The sequence below is a fragment of the Rattus rattus genome, chromosome 5 (assembly GCF_011064425.1).
Source record: "Rattus rattus isolate New Zealand chromosome 5, Rrattus_CSIRO_v1, whole genome shotgun sequence".
NCBI classification, from domain to species: Eukaryota; Metazoa; Chordata; class Mammalia; order Rodentia; family Muridae; genus Rattus; species Rattus rattus.
In genome coordinates this window covers 10,384,759-10,403,189 of record NC_046158.1, presented here as the reverse complement: position 1 = coordinate 10,403,189, position 18,431 = coordinate 10,384,759, and the positions used below count along the sequence as shown (strand labels likewise).

The window sequence follows — 18,431 nt, the reverse complement described above, 5'->3', positions numbered from 1 at the left end:
AAAAGACAACAGGGATTCCCTTTTCGCCACACAAGTGAGCTACGACCCTTTCTGTGCTGTTAAAGTAACTGTCTAGAGAATGGAACTAGGGTGGCCCACCTTTATTTTCAATTATAAACCTAACACAATAGACTGAATTATTACTTTTATTAATATGCACAGTAAATTACTGAAAACAGTGACTTCATGTCTTCTTTTTTTCAGAGCTGGGGACCGAACCCAGGGCCTTGCGCTTGCTAGGCAAGCGCTCTACCACTGAGCTAAATCCCCAACCCCTCATGCCTTCTTCTTAAAGATGGCACTTGTCGGCAGGTAGCAAGGAGGCAGAGATGTCTAATACATCACTTGTTTACTTGAAAAGTCTCTCCCACAGCAGTTTGATATTGGGTTTCCTCATCTAGCTGAAGGCTCACAAGCTCTCCCTAACCAAACTGGTATCTTTGATTAAATGAAATTTCCAGTAATCTGGCTAGGATCTCCCCAAGAAAGAGACACACAAATAGGACATGTCCTAGGAACTATCTGAAATAGGTGGTTACTATTACAGTGACCCAATAAACGTTGTCTGGTGAAATTTGACTCTTGACATAAGGGACACTTGAAGGTGGGATGCCCAGAAGAACTGCTCCTTACTGAATCTTGAGAAATCTTAACGTTTGGAACAACAGAAGAAACACCATATTCATCCTCATACTTCTTACAAGATTTTTAATGATGTCTCATGCAATAGAATTTAATCTTTTTTGAATAGCATCTACACTACCAGAAACCCTCCTCATGATATTTTCAAGACCTATGGCCCGTTTTGGACATGCTCTTTCTCTTCTAGTCACATGCGACATAGGGGACAACGTATTCCACTTTCTCTCATTGCAGTCAGGAAACAATTTCTACAGAAAATGACAGGCCGCACTCTGGACCCACGTCTTGAGCATCTCCTGACAGACAGGGCAGTAGTCTTCTGTGCAGGATGTGTCCGCAGAAAGATCCTTGGACATGGCGAGGGATGGGAGGGAGAGGCACTGGCGCCTGTAGGAGCCGAGGTGGTCGCTGAGCCCGACACCTGGAGAGAACCCTGAGGGGGGGATCCAGGGAGTATTTTAAAAACATATTTACCTAAAATGAATTATCTGAAAAAATGGATAAATTTCCTAACACATATGCCTTATAAAAATTAAATCATGACGATATAAGATCCTTATCAGCCACTGAGGTAGAAACAGTAACAAAAAGTCTTTAAACAAAGAAAAATTCAGAATCAGATGGATTCACTGCTGAGTGTATCAAATCATTAAAGAAGACACCGCCATTGCTGCTCAAATTTTCTGTAAAATAGAAAGGAAAGGAACACTGCTGCTCCCATTCCACAAAGCCATGTCTTAGTTATGTTTCTATGGCTGTGATGAACACCATGACCCAAGTAGATTGGGGAGGATAGAATTTATCTGGCGTATGCACTATAGCACTGTTCACCATCAACGGAACTCAGCCTGCTTTCTTGAGAATGGTAGACCAGCAGCCCAGGGGATGCATCTCCACAGTGGGCTGGGCCTACCCCATCAAACATTAATTAAGAATATGCCGTACAGGTTTACAGTCTGTTCTAATGGAGGCATCTTCTCAGTTGAGGTTCTCTCAGATGATGATGCTAGCTTGTGTCAAGTTGACGTAAGACTAGCCAGCACAACCAGGGTTGCACTGATGTGAAAACTGGAAAAGGACAAAACACAGAAAAAAATCTATAGTCTAATTTACCTAATGAATATAGATGAAAATATTTTAAATGGAAACCTTGCAAACTTAGTTCAAGATCACATAAAGAAGATCAGATGCTAGGGGTGCAAAGTTGGTTCAATGGTCACAAATTCCCAAATGTAATTCACTACATTAATAGACTCACGACAGAAACATGATGATCTCAACTGAAGCCAAAAAGCATTTGACAAATGCCAACATCCTTTCATGAAGGCCGTGAAGACACCAAGAACAGAGAGAACATATATCAACACAATGAGGATTATACATGAGAAACCTACAGTTGACATCATATAAATGTGGAAGAACAGAAAGGATTTCCTCTGAAATCTGCAACAAGTCAATGGCACCTACTCTCTGCTGTCTTATTTAATACAGTGCTCAAAAACTTAGCTAGAGCAATAAGACAAGATAAAAAAATAAGAGTAAGGAAATGTCTTAGTTCGTAGATGCCATGACCTTGTGTGATATAGGCTCTACATACTCCACAAGAAAAGTTCTAGACTAAGAAACAGCACAGAGATCCAAAAGGTAAGGTCCCCATAGCATAAGAAGAGCTTGTTGTTTCTATCAGTTTTTATATCAAAAGAAAAACGTTAAGTGCAGTGATATGGGTGAGGGATCCTGCATCTTCTAGAGTTCTATTCTGCTATGCTACCTACTGTAGTGGTGGCATGAATGTTATGGGAATAACTACTCACTTTCTGAATGCATATAAGTCCTGTTCCACTAGGTGAAACTCCTATCTGGCACTGACATCAGGGCCTGCGTCTAAACAGGTTACAGGCGCATGGAGAACCTAGTGTTATTATTCTGCTAAAGGGACATAGTGTTAAATTGATTCCTAGTTTACTGTTATACTCTTAGATTAATGCATCTCTCAACCTTCCTCAGAGAAATTTCTTTATGCAGTAGATGGAAATTAACAGAGAGATCAAAAACCAGTCAAGGTTGAGGAACAGAACTGGAAAAAGACCATGGTAGTTGAATGGCTCCAGATGTGGGTAACAACACATGAAACTGAGGCTGAGGTGTGCTCAGAAAACTTGTTCCTGAAGGGGAAGATTATAGTAGTGACAGATGCACTGATGCCATTCTTGGTATTCCTTACTGACTTGGTAGAACAAGGGATAGAAGAGAGGGAGATATTGGTAGGCCATTTTGGACAGGTTTCAATGGAGTTACCATGGGATCCAGAGAAATCTGGGTGGGTTTTCTCCTCTCCCAGGAGAAAAGAGTACCTGGTTACACTTTGTTCATTGCAGGACTCAGGGAAAGCCCTACAGTGATTTTTGGGAACTGTACTCATGATGTCAGAATGTTCTGGCAATGGTATCTTCTGGAGACAGTCTACTTCCACATAGACAGGACTGCACTAGAAATGGAGAGAGGGGTCAAAATGATGATCTACAGTGGAGGTGCCTAAATCTAGTCATCTCTGTGACATGTCTGTGCCCTGAAAGGTAGCCTCCCTTCCTCTACTCCTGTCATGGCCACCAGGTGATCACTATTTCCACTGGCGATAGGAGTGAAACTCATCTCTGGCCTTGGAGCCACATATACTCATCCTCTCATATTTCGAAAAACACTCACCAACTGGTGTTGAGATGACACACAGAAGTTAATAAAGGCACCTGGGTAACAAAAACTTCATCTATCAATCCAGCCCTTCATGGCCTTTGCCAAAACCCCACCATGAAGGAGCACCCATCCATTCTAGCCATTTCCCCATCCCTCTTCCTCTAAAACAATTGCTAAGGCCCTAGGACAAGGAGAGCATCTTGACCAGTTCCCTTGATCCCCATAAACAAGCAGAGACACAAGGGCATGATGAAGTTCTTTATAGAGAAGCAGGGAAGAGGGAGGCGGAGGGCAGGGGTGGGCAAAGCCAGAAGGGACAGTGAAGGAGCTGCTTCTGTGTCCCGTGCTCAGTGGGTCTGTGTAGAGTGCAGCAATGCCGTGTGGAAGGGCTGGGACAAGGCACCACTTCCTGTGGGAAGGACGAGAGTCAGTGGAACCAAAACAACTCATGAGAGGAAAATGTTGGAATGGGAAGGGCCTCATTCACCAGAACTAAACAGAGGACGAAGGTCATTCCCTCCCTCCACCCTACTCCCAAACTGAGTTCCCACAATGCTCCATGCCCATGTGTAAGAGGGGACAGGTGAGTTCAGAGCAAAAATGTGGCAAATGGAGGACAAGGATGCTGTTGGACTCAGGCTCAGTTCCTAACTGTGAAGGTTGCCTTCAGCAATTTTCTAAACTACACTGTAGTGCTGTAAGCAATCCATGCACGCATGGAGTAAACACGGTGATTTGAGGGAAGGGAGGAGCAGAGGGGGAATTTCCCTTCTGCAGTGTTTAGCAGGGGATACATGAAGAGGACTCCATGTGCAAGCCAACTGCAGAGAATCAGCAAGGGCAGAGCCCTGCAGTTCAGGAAACAACACCCTGAAAGGAAACATGAACAAAACACACGGAGGTAGAATGTGTTCCAGTAGCAAGGCCATACCTGTCTGCACAGGTAGGAAAGGGTCTCTATCCCCAGGGTTTGAACACAGGGTCTCTAGAAACCCTGTTGACTGCAGGAACAGGATTTACTCAAGTGTGCCCACTAACTGGTCACTTACCCTAATTGCTTCCTAGAGGGCAGGTTTCTGTACAAGAAAAATATAAAAGAAAAAAAAAATGAAAGAAGAAAACATTCAGAAATTCAAGGAATTCGGGTAGAAACCCAAGGCCCCTTCATCAGCCAGCATCTCCCCCATCCCTAAAGGACAAAGCTGGATGAGAGGCAGCCTGTTGTCCTGGGTGACTGGCTGCCTTCCCTGCATGGGGGTGGGAGAACATGGCAGCTTGATACCTACCACTCTGCTTGGGGATGAAGATGTTGTCTGGGTTGAGGCCTCCAGCTCTTACAGCATTCTGAAAATCTTCCAGGGCCTCCTGGTTGATCTCAGGGTCTCTGCCTGTATGTGAGGGATTTGAAATTAGGACACAGTTGGGGGAGCTGATAGTTTCCTTCCCAGCACAGGGAATTAAGCAACTTAGGGGTGAAGAGGGAGACATGGTTATCCATGTGGGGACTTGACCCAGAGACCCATGTGTGAGAGAAGAGACCAGGTGGGAAAGAAAGACCAGCACATCATGTGCATCCTTCCATAATATTTAACATAGGAGAAACAGGGGCACTATTCCTGAGTTCATCCTAGGGCAGGTGAGAGCAGTGTAACCAATGTCACCCTGGAGATAAGTCATCATTGGCTGAGGGACCCACATTGTCTCCCTGCTACATCTGGACAAGTACCTAGCATAAGGGAGAGCTATGGAGTTTCTAAGGTCTTCACTGCTGGAAAAATGCACACAGACAGAAGCTGTGATGAAGGCTGCATGTTATACTCTCCCCCCTGTTTCTATACCCATTCTATGTACAGCTGGAACCCCAACACCAGCAAGGTCCCTTTCATCCTGAGAGTCCTTGACCCATCTCACAACAATGTGACTCACCCACGAGTTTTGCAATTTGGAAATGATGCTTGTGTATTTTGCCCTCATAGTAGAAGATGTAGTGGTCCTCCACTGCAGATGGTATGATGTAGAGAACCTGTTTGCCACTATCTGCAGAGGAACAGAGATACACATCTGGAATAAGCCCCTGAACCCTCAACAAGAATCCAGGGGTGGACTGGCACCTCTCAACCATCCCAGTTGCTCAGGGATCGCTGACCTAGGTTCTCCACAACCACCAGAGCCTTGGGTAAAAGTACCCTTCATTTCCTTAGAAACCACACATGAGATATGGCCACGACCCAAATGTGTGTATCATACTGGAGAGTATGGCCTCTGGAGCCAAATGCAGCCCCTTTCTCACTCCCTCCATGACCTCAGCCATAGCCAGTGGGACATCTCTGGGCAGTTGTATTGGCTACAATTATGTCAGCTTCGCACAAGATAAAGTCATCAGAGAGGAAGAGAGCCCAACGGAGAAACATTTTCATGAGATCAGGCTGTAGGCAAGCTTGTAGAGAATTTTCTTAATTAGAGATTAATAGGGTACAGCCCAGGCCACTGTGAGGGGGGCACCTCTATAATAAAATAGGCTGAGCAGAACATAAAGAGCAGACCAGTCATCACCACTCCTCCATGGCCCTTGCATCAACTCCCATCTCCTGCCTTGTTTGAATTCCTGCCCTGACTTCCTTTCATCATGAGCAGGGATGTGGAAATGCTAACAAAACAAGCCTTCTTCTTATCTAGCCTTTCGTCATGGAGTTGCATGGTAGCATCAGTGACCCTTTCCTAACACAAAACAGTCAATTCTCTTCTAGGGACAAATCTACCACACACAATGCAGTGCTCAGTGTCAGCTGTTCCCATCTGTAAGGAAAACAGCCTCCTGGGAGTGATCATGGGTGTTGATCATGGGTAATTGAAGGGGAGTTTCTCAGGCAACAGGGCACCCTGGAATGGTCACATTGACCTCAAAGGGATTATGGGAGCCATCACAGGTCAAGGACTCACAGGCTGTGTATTTGCCAGGTTCATCTGTCTTCTCTAGGACAACACTCATCTCCTGGCACCGTCCTGCAATCCTGAAAGACAGAAGGTCTGTGAGACACACGGCTCAGCCACACAGTTCCCCTGCTGGCAGCATACAAATCAAGTCCTGCCTTTTCCTGTTTCCAAGGTGACCAAGGAAGAGCAGGCTTCACTCAGCCCTTTTGTGTTACTCAGGCCTCCTGAGTCCCATGTTCCAGTGCACTGGTTCTCACAGTGGCCCTAGTTCTGCCTTATGCCACCCAATGCCTGCACTCTGACAGACTCCTGTTTACTCCCTCAGGAGCCTGGTCTACTTGATCTGTAAACATTGTCTCAAGCAAAACCCTCCCTTCATAACCTCCATGCTTTGTGGCTCCTGTGGCTGACCCTCTGTCTCTGAGCTATTTAGTGACCAGCCTCACAGTCACTGTCACCTGGACAAAGGAGGGAAACCTTCAGGGAGTGGGCTTGATGAAAAGAACGTAGAACAAACTCCAAGATAACTACCACAGTAGGGACGGCCCAAATGCCAGATTCCCAGGGAGACAGCACAAACACTCTCATGCTAAGAGAGCCACTAAGGTGACAGGCCCCGAGATGTGAGTTAAGGCACAAAAGTAAAAGCCACATGAATGGTTGGTCACACAGGAGTGAGACCACACAGGCGAGAGTCTACATAGATGAGAGGTCACACAAGTGAGTGGTCACAGAGGTGACAGAGCACACAGATATGAGGTCACATAGGCCATAGAGCACACTGGTGGGAATAGGCTGGCATTTCACAGTGTCTGTGGAGAGCATGACAACCTTTCTCCCTGGGGTCCTGCGCACGCGCTTGATTATTCTGAAATCCTGGTCTCTGCCACTGTCCCCAAATGAAATTTCCATTGGAGGAAGAACAAGGCCAGAGAGTGTGCTCACTTTGGGTTCAGGAGTGAGACCCTTCCCCTTACCTGAGTGTCTGACAAAGAATGGGATATCAGAACAGACAGTTGGTGCCCCTTGCAGCTGATTCATCTCTGGACCACCTACCATCCCACGATCCTCTGTCTGGACCACCTACCATCCCACGATCCTCTGTAAGCTGAGGCACCCAGAGTGGTGCTGTTACACACAGAGCACCTGGCACAGAGTGTTCTGGGAGTTGACTTGGCCCAGCTCAGTCCCTAGATCTCCTGTGTGGGGAAAGTAAACGCCAGGGACCTGGTACACACTCACAGGGCAGTGAACTTCACTTGCAGGTTGCCCCCTTCCAGGGTCTTGATTTTCATGGGAGTCACAGACACAGATCCAAACTTCTTGTCAGGAATCTCCTTGTTCCATGCTGTAGCTTTCAAATACCACGTTCCTGACACCTGGAGAAGGGACCTGGCTCTCAGGACTAAGGTAGACAGGAGGGAATGCCTCTAGTCCATACCCCCACCTCTACCTCAGCCCCCAAGTTCTGGACTTGCAAAGCATTTGCCAGGCAACCATTCTCCCAACCCACTAAACCAGCACTACCAGGGTCACATCTGTGTGGTCTCCAACCACTATAGGCAAGAGAGTATCCCAGAACCTGCACTCCCAGAAAATAGTGAAATGTCTAGAACTCCTCTCTCCTCAAGCTCTCTGCTCCCAGAACCATCTAAGCAGATTCCCCATGCTGTGTGACATTCCTTCAGAGTCAGGGTTCAAGCCTGACTCTAAAATGGTTTCTCTTTAGGTTGTGAAGGAATGGGGCCTTCAACCAGCAACCTCGGCCTCTATCTGCCTTAAAGCCACTCGAAGCCCCTGCCCCTCTCAGTCTCACATCCTGATTCTCTTCCATGGTGGGGAAGGCCTGGGCCTGCAGGGCAGCCAGGAGGCTGAGGCCGAAGGTCAGGAGCAGGGCCTTCATCTCCAGAGTCTGTGCTCACAGGTGAACAGCAGATCACTTGGCAGACCGAGGAGACTCTTTAGGGGCCTCTCTCAGCTTCCCTTTATACTGCTCAGCCCAGGGTCCCCAGGGAACTTGGCAAGGTGTACTTACCAGTCCCTTCCTGGTCATTCACCCTGGCCAGTTCTGCAATGGAGCAGATAAAATGTCATCATTGTTGAAAGTTGTTAGAGAACACCCATTGCCCAGAAATTGATGGGACAGGGCTACCTCCACAAGGAACCAACTTGCAGGTTTCCCCCTGGCAAGAAAGGGAGTCTGAGTTAGAGGTGCAGCCTCCCATGTCAAGAGACCCCGAGGGTGAGCACTGCAGGAGTGAACCTTTTTGTCCACACTGTGTGGCCATCCAGCTGGCAGACATGCTCCTTGACACAAAGGAGGACACGTTAGCCAGAGAGTCTTGTGCTCCATTCTCAGGGACCTTCCTCAATCCCAGAGCAGGTCACTGGACCTTAGATCCATCTTGGAAAAGAGGAATCTCTGCATATGGAAGCCCTGTTTGTACAAAATGTGTGCCTAAAACTGTGTCCCCTCTTCAGCAAGATGTGCACTAGCTCCTGTCCACCTGCAAAGCGAGAATGGATCGGTTATAGAAAGAAAGCAAGAAAGGGCTGTGTGAGCACATTTGTACCCTGGCACTCATGTACACCCAATGTGCAGTGGGGTAGAATCACAGGCCAAGCCAGGGGAGATTGCTTAACACTAAGGGACCTTGCTCCTCTTACAGACGGCCCAGGTTCAGTTCCTTGCACCCATTTTGTATCTCACAACCATGTACAGCTCTAGTTTCATGGAATCTCAATGTCCTTTCTGGCCTTCTTTGTGTCTCACATGCATATCACACATATAAATTTTTATGCAGAGTCATAGATACACACATAAACCAAAAATTAGTGTTAAAGTGTTCCATAGGCTGACAAAGGTCCTGTGGAAATTCCTCTAGGCTGGGAGGACAGGAGTCCTAGTTAGGGTTTCTACTGCCATAATAACATTTCGCAACCAAATCATGTCAGAGTAAAGGGTTCCTTTTGGTCTACACTTCCACATCATATACTCACCATTGCAGGAATTCAGGGCAGGAGCTCAACCCTGGTTAATACTGAGGACACGGAGAATGCTGCTTCCTGGCTTATTTAACATAGTTCATTCTTCCTTCTTCCTATAGAAGCCAGCACCTCTGGCCTAGGTGTGGCCTCATTTACAATGAGCTGGGTGCTTCCCCATCTATGAATAATTGAGAAAATGCCCTGCAAGCTTGTCTACTGCCTTATATTTTAAGGGCGTTTACTCCATTGTGGCTCTCTTCTCTCCAGTGGCTTTGACTCATGTTAAGTTGACATAAAACTAGCTAGCAACACAGAGGCAAAATTCCTCTAGGACCGGACACTTCCGGTATTTAGCGGGTCCCAAACCGGCGGATCCCTGCCCGCAGCAGCTCTCTGCTCCCAAACTCCGTGGGAGAGAGCCCTCACCGCCTGGACAGGTGGGCACTCCTGAGACTGCAGAGCGGAAGAGACCACCAACACTGCCCACCCCTGCTCACATCCCTAGCCCAAGAGGAAACTGTAAACAGCCTCTGGGTTCCCGTAGAGGAGGGCCCAGGGGAGGCAGGTCTGCTGCGTCTGAGACACTGCCGGAACCTGAAGGGACCGACCGGATAAACAGTTCTCTGCACCCAAATCCCGTGGGAGGGCGAGCTAAACCTTCAGAGAGGGAGACACGCCTGGGAAACCAGAAGAGACTGCACTCTGCACACATTATTGATTCCAGAGGAAAACACCAAACGCCATCTGGAACCCTGGTGCAAGGAAGCTCCCGGAAAGGGCGGCCCAGATCTTCCTGGTTGCTGCGGCCGCGGAGAGCTCATAAGCAACACCCCATGAGCAAACTTGAGCTCAGGACCACAGGTAAGACCAACTTTTCTGCTGCAAGCGACCTGCCTGGTGAACTAAAGACACAGGCCCATAGGAACAGCTGAAGACCTGTAGATAGGAAAAACTACATGCCCGAAAGCAGAACACTCTGTCCCCATAACTGGCTGAAAGGAAACAGGAAAACAGGTCTACAGCACTCCTGAAACACAGGCTTATAGGACAGTCTAGCCACTGTCAGAAATAGAAGAACAAAGTAACACTAGAGATAATCTGATGGCGAGAGGCAAGCGCAGGAACCCGAGCAACAGAAACCAAGACTACATGGCATCATCAGAGCCCAATTCTCCCACCAAAGCAAACACGGAATATCCAAACACACCAGAAAAGCAAGATCTAGTTTCAAAATCATATTTGATCATGATGCTGGAGGACTTCAAGAAAGATGTGAAGAACTCCCTTAGAGAACAAGTAGAAGCCTACAGAGAGGAATTGCAAAAATCCCTAAAAGAATTCCAGGAAAACATAAATAAACAAGTAGAAGCCCATAGAGAGGAGTCACAAAAATCCCTGAAAGAATTCCAGGAAAACACAATCAAACAGTTGAAGGAATTAAAAATGGAAATAGAAGCAATCAAGAAAGAACACATGGAAACAACCCTGGATATAGAAAACCAAAAGAAGAGACAAGGAGCTGTAGATACGAGCTTCACCAACAGAATACAAGAGATGGAAGAGAGAATCTCAGGAGCAGAAGATTCCATAGAAATCATTGACTCAACTGTCAAAGATAATGTAAAGCAGAAAAAGCTACTGGTCCAAAACATACAGGAAATACAGGACTCAATGAGAAGATCAAACCTAAGGATAATAGGTATAGAAGAGAGTGAAGACTCCCAGCTCAAAGGACCAGTAAATATCTTCAACAAAATCATAGAAGAAAACTTCCCTAACCTAAAGAAAGAGATACCCATAAGCATACAAGAAGCCTACAGAACTCCAAATAGATTGGACCAGAAAAGAAACTCCTCCTGTCACATAATAGTCAAAACACCAAACTCACAAAGTAAAGAATATTAAAAGCAGTAAGGGAAAAAGGTCAAGTAACATATAAAGGCAGACCTATCAGAATCACACCAGAGTTTTCGCCAGAAACTATGAAAGCCAGAAGATCCTGGACAGATGTCATACAGACCCTAAGAGAACACAAATGTCAGCCCAGGTTACTGTATCCTGCAAAAACTCTCAATTAACATAGATGGAGAAACCAAGATATTCCATGACAAAACCAAATTTACACAATATCTTTCTACAAATCCAGTGCTACAAAGGATAATAAATGGTAAAGCCCAACATAAGGAGGCAAGCTATACCCTAGAAGAAGCAAGAAACTAATCGTCTTGGCAACAAAACAAAGAGAAGAAAAGCACACAAACATAACCTCACATCCAAATATGAATATTACAGGAAGCAATAATCACTATTCCTTAATATCTCTCAACATCAATGGTCTCAACTCCCCAATAAAAAGACATAGATTAACAAACTGGATACGCAATGAGGACCCTGCATTCTGCTGCCTACAGGAAACACACCTCAGAGACAAAGACAGACACTACCTCAGAGTGAAAGGCTAGAAAACAACTTTCCAAGCAAATGGTCGGAAGAGGCAAGCTGGAGTAGCCATTCTAATATCAAATAAAATCAATTTTCAACTAAAAGTCATCAAAAAAGATAAGGAAGGACACTTCATATTCATCAAAGGAAAAATCCACCAAGATGAACTCTCAATCCTAAATATCTATGCCCCAAATACAAGGGCACCTACATACGTAAAAGAAACCTTACTAAAGCTCAAAACACACATTGCACCTCACCCAATAATAGTAGGAGATTTCAACACTCCACTCTCATCAATGGACAGATCATGGAAACAGAAATTAAACAGAGATGTAGACAGACTAAGAGAAGTCATGAGCCAAATGGACTTAACAGATATTTATAGAACATTCTATCCTAAAGCAAAAAGATGTACCTTCTTCTCAGCTCCTCATGGTACTTTCTCCAAAATTGACCATATAGTTGTTCAAAAAACAGGCCTCAACAGGTACAGAAAGATAGAAATAATCCCATGCGTGCTATCGGACCACCACGGCCTAAAGCTGGTCTTCAATAATAATAAGGGAAGAATGCCCACATATACGTGGAAATTGAACAATGCTCTACTCAATGATAACCTGGTCAAGGATGAAATAAAGAAAGAAATTAAAGACTTTTTAGAATTTAATGAAAATGAAGGTACAACACACCCAAACTTATGGGACACAATGAAAGCTGTGCTAAGAGGAAAACTCATAGCGCTGAGTGCCTGCAGAAAGAAACAGGAAAGAGCACATGTCAGCAGCTTGACAACATACCGAAAAGCTCTAGAACAAAAAGAAGCAAATACACCCAGGAGGAGTAGAAGGTAGGAAATAATCAAACTCAGAGCTGAAATCAACCAAGTAGAAACAAAAAGGACCATAGAAAGAATCAACAGAACCAAAAGTTGGTTCTTTGAGAAAATCAACAAGATAGATAAACCCTTAGCCAGACTAACGAGAGGACACAGAGAGTGTGTCCAAATTAACAAAATCAGAATTGAAAAGGGAGACATAGCTACAGATTCAGAGGAAATTCAAAAATCATCAGATCTTACTATAAAAGCCTATATTCAACAAAACTTGAAAATCTGCAGGAAATGGACAATTTCCTAGACAGATACCAGGTACCGAAGTTAAATCAGGAACAGATAAACCAGTTAAACAACCCCATAACTCCTAAGGAAATAGAAGCAGTCATTAAAGGTCTCCCAACCAAAAAGAGCCCAGGTCCAGACGGGTTTAGTGCAGAATTCTATCAGACCTTCATAGAAGACCTCATACCAATATTATCCAAACTATTCCACAAAATTGAAAGAGATGGAGCACTACCCAACTCCTTCTATGAAGCCACAATTACTCTTATACCTAAACCACACAAAGACCCAACAAAGAAAGAGAACTTCAGACCAATTTCCCTTATGAACATCGACGCAAAAATACTCAACAAAATTCTGGCAAACCGAATCCAAGAGCACATCAAAACAATCATCCACCATGATCAAGTAGGCTTCATCCCAGGCATGCAGGGATGGTTTAATATATGGAAAACCATCAATGTGATCCATTATATAAACAAACTGAAAGAACAAAACCACATGATCATTTCATTAGATGCTGAGAAAGCATTTGACAAAATTCAACACCCCTTCATGATAAAAGTCCTGGAAAGAATAGGAATTCAAGGCCCATACCTAAACATAGTAAAAGCCATATACAGCAAAAACCAGCTGCTAACATTAAACTAAATGGAGAGAAACTTGAAGCAATCCCACTAAAATCAGGGACTAGACAAGGCTGCCCACTCTCTCCCTACTTATTCAATATAGTTCTTGAAGTTCTAGCCAGAGCAATCAGACAACAAAAGAACATCAAGGGGATACAGATCGGAAAAGAGGAAGTCAAAATATCACTATTTGCAGATGATATGATAGTATATTTAAGTGATCCCAAAAGTTCCACCAGAGAACTACTAAAGCTGATAAACAACTTCAGCAAAGTGGCTGGGTATAAAATTAACTCAAATAAACCAGTAGCCTTCCTCTACACAAAAGAGAAACAAGCCGAGAAAGAAATTAGGGAAACGACACCCTTCATAATAGACCCAAATAATATAAAAGTACCTCGTGTGACTTTAACCAAGCAAGTAAAAAGATCTGTACAATAAGAACTTCAAGACTCTGAAGAAAGAAATTGAAGAAGACCTCAGAAGATGGAAAGATCTCCCATGCTCATGGATTGGCAGGATTAATATAGTAAAAATTGCCATTCTACCAAAAGGGATCTACAGATTCAATGCAATCCCCATCAAAATACCAATCCAATTCTTCAAAGAGTTAGACAGAACAATTTGCAAATTCATTTGGAATAACAAAAAACCCAGGATAGCTAAAACTATCCTCAACAATAAAAGGACTTCAGGGGGAATCACTATCCCTGAACTCAAGCAGTATTACAGAACAATAGTGATAAAAACTGCATGGTATTGGTACAGAGACAGACAGATAGACCAATGGAACAGAATTGAAGACCCAGAAATGAACCCACACACCCATGGTCACTTGATTTTTGACAAAGGAGCCAAAACCATCAAATGGAAAAAAGATAGCATTTTCAGCAAATGGTGCTGGTTCAACTGGAGGTCAACATGTAGAAGAATGCAGATCGATCCATGCTTATCACCCTGTACAAACCTTAAGTCCAAGTGGTTAAAGGACCTCCACATCAAACCAGACACACTCAAACTAATAGAAGAAAAACTAGGGAAGCATCTGGAACACATGGGCACTGGAAAAAATTTCCTGAAGAAAACACCAATGGCTTATGCTCTAAGATCAAGAATCGACAAATGGGATCTCATAAAACTGCAAAGCCTCTGTAAGGCAAAGGACACTGTGGTTAGGACAAAACGGCAACCAAAAGATTGGGAAAAGATCTTTACCAATCCTGCAACAGATAGAGGCCTTATATCCAAAATATACAAAGAACTCAAAAAGTTAGACTGCAGGGAGACAAATAACCCTATTAAAAAATGGGGTTCAGAGCTAAACAAAGAATTCACAGCTGAGGAATGCCGAATGGCTGAGAACACCTAAAGAAATGTTCAACATCTTTAGTCATAAGGGAAATGCAAATCAAAACAACCCTAGATTTCACCTCATACCAGTGAGAATGGCTAAGATCAAAAACTCAGGTGACAGCAGATGCTGGCGAGGATGCGGAGAAAGAAGAACACTTCTCCATTGTTGGTGGGATTGCAGACTGGTACAACCATTCTGGAAATCAGTCTGGAGGTTCCTCAGAAAATTGGACATTGAACTGCCTGAGGATCCAGCTATACCTCTCTTGGGCATATACCCAAAAGATGCCCCAACATATAAAAAAGACACGTGCTCCACTATGTTCATCGCAGCCTTATTTGTAATAGCCAGAAGCTGGAAAGAACCCAGATGCCCTTCAACAGAGGAATGGATACACAAAATGTGGTACATCTACACAATGGAATATTACTCAGCTATCGAAAACAATGACTTTATGAAATTCGTAGGCAAATGGTTGGAACTGGAAAATATCATCCTGAGTGTGGTAACCCAATCACAGAAAAACACACATGGTATGCACTCATTGATAAGTGGCTATTAGCCCAAATGCTTGAAATACCCTAGATGCCTAGAACAAATGAAACTCAAGACAGATGATCAAAATGTGAATGCTTCACTCCTTCTTTAAAAGGGGAACAAGAATACCCTTGGCAGGGAATAGAGAGGCAAAGATTAAAACAGACACAGAAGGAACACCCATTCAGAGCCTGCCCCACATGTGGCTCATACATATACAACCATCCAATTAGACAAGATGGATGAAGCAAAGAAGTGCAGGCCGACAGGAGCCGGATATAGATCGCTCCTGAGAGACACAGCCAGAATGCAGCAAATACAGAGGCGAATGCCAGCAGCAAACCAATGAACTGAGAATAGGACCCCCGTTGAAGGAATCAGAGAAAGAACTGGAAGAGCTTGAAGGGGCTCGAGACCCCTTATGAACAACAATGCCAAGCAACCAGAGCTTCCAGGGACTAAGCCACTACCTAAAGACTATACATGGACTTACCCTGGACTCTGACCTCATAGGTAGCAATGAATATTCTAGTAAGATCACCAGTGGAAGGGGAAGCCCTTGGTCCTGCTAAGACTGAACCCCCAGTGAACTAGAATGTTGAGGTGAGGGCGGCAATGGGGGGAGGATGGGGAGGGGAACACCCATAAAGAAGAGGAGGGGGAGGGATTAGGGGGATGTTTGCCTGGAAACCGGGAAAGGGAATAACACTTGTAATGTAAATAAGAAATACTCAAGTTAATAAAAAAAAAAACCAAAAAAAAAAAAAAACTAGGTAGCACAATTGACCCCTTGTCAACTTGACACACAAACATTTTTTTAAGATTTATTTATTTATTATATATAAGTACACTGTAGTTGTCTTCAGACACACCGGAAGTGGGCATCAGATCTTATTACAGATGGTTGTGAGCTAACATGTGGTTGCTGGGATTTGAATTCAGGACCTCTGGAAGAGCAGTCAGTGCTCTTAACCACTGAGCCATCTCTCCAGCCCGACACACTAACATTTTTATCACTGTTATGCCACAACCTTTTCTTTCTTGGTTATCCCCAAGATCACATAGTAATATAAATTGCATTGTAAAACATTTTACAAACTTAGACGGTCCAAGTCTTTACAAATTCCAACAGTTTAAAATCCAACCTTTTTAAAAAAGAAAAGTTCAAAGTCAAAGTTGCTTTTAAAATACAGCATCAACAGCTGTAGGTTCTTAAAGTTAAATGCTCTCTTACTTCAAGTACAAAGAACTAGGGCACAGTTAGAATCTGAACAATGCAAAAACCAAACTGCAGTTGTTTTGTCTGGGATCCTCTTATGATCTTCTAGGCTCCTCCAAAGTGCTTGTGCCATGTCTTCTGCTCTGCCCTCTGCAGAATGCACAGTTCGTCTTCTAGGGTCCAGCTGACTTCACTCTATTGCTACTGCTTCTTGGTGGTCATCCCACGGTATTGACATCTCCAAATTGCTAGGGTCTTCTGCTGCAATGGGACTGCATTTTCATCAGTAGCCTCTGCTGGTGTCTTAGGGTTTTACTGCTGTGAACATGCACTGTGACCAAGGTAACTCTTATAAGGACAACATTTAATTGGGGCTGGCTTCCAGGTTTAGAGGTTCAATCCGTTTCGTCAATATGGGAGCATGGCAGCATCCAGGCAGGCGTGTCAGGAGGAGCTGAGGGTTTCACGTCTTGTTACCAAGTCAAACAGAAGACTACCTTCCAAGCAGCTAGGAAGAGGGTCTTAAAGCCCACACCCACAGCGACACACCCACTCCAACGTTACACCTCCAAATAGTGCCACTCCCTGGGCTAAACATATTCAAACCACTACACCTGGGTTCTCTTCCAGGACTTCAGTGATGACCCATAGGGCCAAGCCTCAGCCGCTCTCTATGACCCCTTCATGAGGTACAACCTGAGAGGCCTCTGGACCACAGCTTCTATGTGCTGGCCTTGAGGAAATACTTCCCAGAAGATTTTGCCTCAACAATGCTGCTCTATTCTTAGTCACAGCTAATTTCTCAGCTATACCTGAGATACTAGACACCACAGAGTCTTCACACACATGGTCTGGTAAGAGTCTTTGCTTCCCTGGGAAACGTCACAAGCCAGGCCTGCATTGTCTGCACTGCTCTCAACATTCTTATCTTCCAAGCTCCAACAGAACGGCTCACCAGCTCTAGCCCAACGTACTGATGTCTTTCCACAATCCTCTCAAAAACACAGGTCAGGTCTGTGACAGCAACATCCCACAATCTTGGTACTAATTTTTGTCTTTGTTAGGATTACTATTGTTGTGATGAGACATGGTGACCCAAAGCAACTTGGTTAGGAAAGGGTTTGCTTGGCTTACACTACACATCACTGAAGGAGACAGGAGCTGATCCAGAGGCCATAGACGAGTGCTACTTACTGCCTTATTCCATGTCACATATTCAACCTATATTTTTCTTTTTTCCCCCAGGGGAGACCATGAATGCAGTCCCCCACTATCCAGAGCAAGAATGTAGATACACATAGTATTACAAAAGTTGTATTTTTATTATGCTGATGGCCATTACACAAAGTTCATACTCTAAATTCCCAACTATGGTCCTGAACCTATCTTCCCAAGGCTGCTCACCCATGTGACATATCCTATCTGGAGGTAAGATCTAGTCTCTAACAGAAGTCCCTGATTCCAGGATACTGTAGAAGATTCTCCAGCTGCAAGGCAGATCAAGGTGACGTTTCTCCAGATGTGCAGAGCAGAGCACTGCTCTTGGTCTCTGCTTATGTCACTGCCCAGTGGGTGTCATGGGGTTTGAGGACTCTGTCTGGTCATCTTCAGTAAGTGATGTCACTAAGTTCTGGTTATCAGATGCAGCCTTGGGTTTGGTGGGGATCATAAGCTACTTTTACATGTCTAAAAGGCATTTTTTTTCTGTGCTCCCACCCACTCCCTCAAATTATGCAGTTGAGTTTCCCACTGAATAATTGGAGAAATCATAGGGGTCAGCTCATCTGAGCAAGGGGTAAGCCTATCCCTGGAAAAACCACCTTCATGATCATGGCACTTCCCCAATCAGGTAAACAGCCAGCCTGTTTTTTT

The 18,431-nt window shown here is 44.5% G+C and overlaps 1 protein-coding gene, 1 non-coding gene and 1 pseudogene across 2 annotated transcripts; all 3 read right to left on the bottom strand.

Annotated features, from left to right (window-relative positions):
- Positions 1-341: 341 nt before the first annotated feature.
- LOC116900013 lies at positions 342-998 on the bottom strand (annotated as a pseudogene).
- A 2,586-nt stretch (positions 999-3,584) lies between these two features.
- Positions 3,585-8,226, bottom strand: LOC116900078 (von Ebner gland protein 1-like). The gene is made up of 7 exons (XM_032901864.1): positions 8,087-8,226; positions 7,513-7,649; positions 6,277-6,347; positions 5,263-5,373; positions 4,623-4,724; positions 4,386-4,412; positions 3,585-3,745 (listed from the first exon to the last, which is right to left on the bottom strand). The coding sequence occupies exons 1-6, from the start codon at positions 8,171-8,173 to the stop codon at positions 4,387-4,389; spliced, it is 534 nt and encodes a 177-aa protein (XP_032757755.1). The 5' UTR covers positions 8,174-8,226; the 3' UTR covers positions 3,585-3,745; position 4,386.
- A 10,023-nt stretch (positions 8,227-18,249) lies between these two features.
- On the bottom strand, positions 18,250-18,416 carry LOC116902566. The gene has a single exon (XR_004388162.1). It is a non-coding gene; the product is annotated as a U1 spliceosomal RNA (small nuclear RNA).
- Positions 18,417-18,431: the final 15 nt, after the last annotated feature.